Here is a 2,710-nt window from a genome sequence, read left to right on the forward strand (position 1 = left end):
AAAATTTAGGTCCTTTAATGTTTGCAGCAAGATGCTAAAAATCTTTTATAGATCAGTTTCCATCCTTTGTTATCTGGTGGCCCCCTGTCAGAGACAGAGATTTTAAAAAGCTGAACAAAGAAACCTGACTCTGTTCTGTTCTGATTATACAAAAACAATGCTTCATAAAATGAAAAGAATAATGAACAACGCTGACAATCCTCTACACAAGACTCCAGTAAGAGAGTGTCCACAGACAGAGGCTTCTTCAGATTTGCTGCAACACAGGTTTCTACAGGAGCTCTTTCTTGCCAACAGTCATCATCAACTTTAAGAACTCTTTGAAGAAATGAAATTACTAAAACATTTCATTTTTCTTCAGGAATAACACCATATTTTTGTGTGGATAACAATACACTGAATTCAAAGAATTTCGACTAAGCAAATTATCATAAAACTGTAAAAATGGCATGTAAGGGACCAAACACACACAATTCAACCATTTTAATAAGTTTAATAATTTAAATAAGTTTATTCTGTGAAATGTTAAAGAAAAAAACACAAAAATATTCTTCAGTGTTTGACCCTGAAACAGTCACAGAGTTGTGCTTCAGTTCTCCAGGCAGCTTTAGGAGAGTGAACTGAACCGTCTCCAGTCTACTGCGTTACAGCTGAGTACACACACTCAGTCTCTCTGCTCGTCCTGCATCTCCTTGATCTGCTGAGCTGGTTAGCATTTACAGCAGCATAATGGAGGTCGCCTGCATCTTGGTGTACCTGAAAACAGAACACTCCTGAAATTAGTCTTTTTTTTTTTTTTTCAAACTTCAAGATGAGACAATTAATAGTTTGTGAAATATAAGAGATGAGATGCGGTACCTCTGTGTTTGCTGCTGGTTGACATAAAGGTCTTCCGTTAAACTCTGTGAAAGGCAAAAGGCATCTTTAGTTAAATATATATATATATATATATATATATATATGTAACTGCTTTGGAACGTATTTGTTTCTCCTGTTTTTCTTTTTTGTCACATTTGCACATTTTAGATCATCAGATTTTTATATCAGATGTAGAATTTAAAAATACCAAATCCAGTTTTTAAATTATAATTTCGCTTATGAAGGGAAAGATGCCGTCCAAACCCACTCATTTTTTATCCAAAACTCACTGCCATTTATTGCAAATGTCTGACAGCAGTTGCTGTCACTCAGCACGGTACAACCTGATATCAGGCTTAACGCCCGGTTGGACTGGAGAGCATTTTCCTAAATAAATGAAATTATCATTTAAAATCCGCCTGTCAGATTTTAGAATTTTTGGACGATCTACAAGGCGCAAGTGTTACCAAACAAAAGCAAAAATCTCTAATGGGGAAAACATTTTTAACAGAAACAACCTGAGGTTTGGCAGCAGTTTCTCTCGTGCATCTTGTGCAGCGTGAAGGCCAGTAAAACACTCAGGATGACGGTGAATATCAAAGCTGCACTCAAGAAATAAACCAAGGACAAAGAGACGGCCTCACCTGCAAACCCAGACAAACCCACACAGACAGAAAGCTTTAGATTTCCTACTAGCAAACATGAACGTCTCTGAAATCACACAACTCACTTTCCACGTCCAGCTTCGTCCCGTTTCCAAACAAAACCTGTCCACATGAAACTACGGCACAGTAATAAGTCCCAGCATGAGACTTACTCAGGTTCCTTATAGGCAGATCGTACATGCAGGTGTGTGTTTGTGTGTTCTGACTTTTCTCACACTCATCACTGTTTCCTCGGTGGGTGTAAATGAGTCCTGGATGAGATTCTCCAGAGTGTCTGAACCAGTGAACACTGTGTTCTCCACCACAGCTCCCAGTTTGGACTGCACAGTTCAGAGTCACAGAGCTTCCCGTCTGGACGACTCCAGAGTCCGACTGATGGACCCAAGTTGTATTTCCCAGAACCGGATTCTTCACGCTGACCGTAACACCCTCCCCAAACTCAAACACGAATGAAATGCCACTTGCACAAAAGTAAGTTCCTGTGTCTGATGGTTTTAAGTCATAAATATTTAACTGACTTTTCCCATCGTTGGTTTCCACGGAGAAGCGTGGGTTGTCCTTGAACTCATCCTGAAAAGTGCCACCTTTATCAAATTTATGACTCATAGAGATTATCTGCAGCTTCTGTCCCAGAGATTGCTTGTACCAGTAATACCTCGCAGCTTCAGTCCCATAAGAACATTGCAGAGTCACGCTGCTGCCAACTTCAGCTGACATAAAGCTCCTCTCTTGATAAACAGATTTTTCCAAATAATTCAGCTCAGCTGAACAGAAAAGGGAAAAAAATAAAAAATCTCAACCAAAATTACATTTCACAAAAGATAGAAAACTTTGAAGTAGAATAGACTAGAACGTTAAAATGACCGATCTCATAAAACACAACTCACCCTTTCTCCATAAGAGGACGACCACGAGACAGAAAACAGAGCCTGAAGGTGTCATCCTGCTGAAATGGACGTGTTGAATGAAAAGCACCTTGATGTTTACTGAACTCCACAGAGACAAGGCTGTGCTGATTGGCTACAAGGAGAACATGATCTCATCTTCACAGCCACCCATAGTGTCTCTTTAGGTCTTAAAGAAGACAAACATGGAGAGAGCAAAGCTGAAAACCTCACAGGATCCTTCTGACGAAAATCACAAAGAAGTGTCTGCTTCTGTCAGACACATCAAAGCTCACCTTTGCT

The 2,710-nt window shown here is 39.6% G+C and overlaps 1 protein-coding gene across 1 annotated transcript; it reads right to left on the reverse strand.

The window, feature by feature from the left end:
* On the reverse strand, positions 1-2,710 carry LOC122820490. The gene is made up of 5 exons (XM_044097945.1): positions 2,411-2,710; positions 1,589-2,287; positions 1,377-1,502; positions 859-902; positions 1-756 (listed from the first exon to the last, which is right to left on the reverse strand). Exons 1-5 carry the CDS (start codon positions 2,463-2,465, stop codon positions 637-639), a joined length of 1,044 nt encoding a protein of 347 aa, XP_043953880.1. The 5' UTR covers positions 2,466-2,710; the 3' UTR covers positions 1-636.

This window comes from Gambusia affinis, linkage group LG18 (assembly GCF_019740435.1).
Source record: "Gambusia affinis linkage group LG18, SWU_Gaff_1.0, whole genome shotgun sequence".
In the NCBI taxonomy this organism is placed as follows: Eukaryota; Metazoa; Chordata; class Actinopteri; order Cyprinodontiformes; family Poeciliidae; genus Gambusia; species Gambusia affinis.

Bases quoted from the DNA above. Each gene is read 5' to 3' on its own strand.
- LOC122820490 (XM_044097945.1), bottom strand. From the start codon at position 2,465: ATGACACCTTCAGGCTCTGTTTTCTGTCTCGTGGTCGTCCTCTTATGG. The intron at 1,503-1,588 runs GTGAGTTGTGTG...CTGGGTTTGCAG, and splicing joins GACGAAGCTGGACGTGGAAA to GTGAGGCCGTCTCTTTGTCC. The intron at 757-858 runs GTACCGCATCTC...TTCTGTTTTCAG, and splicing joins AACCAGCAGCAAACACAGAG to GTACACCAAGATGCAGGCGA.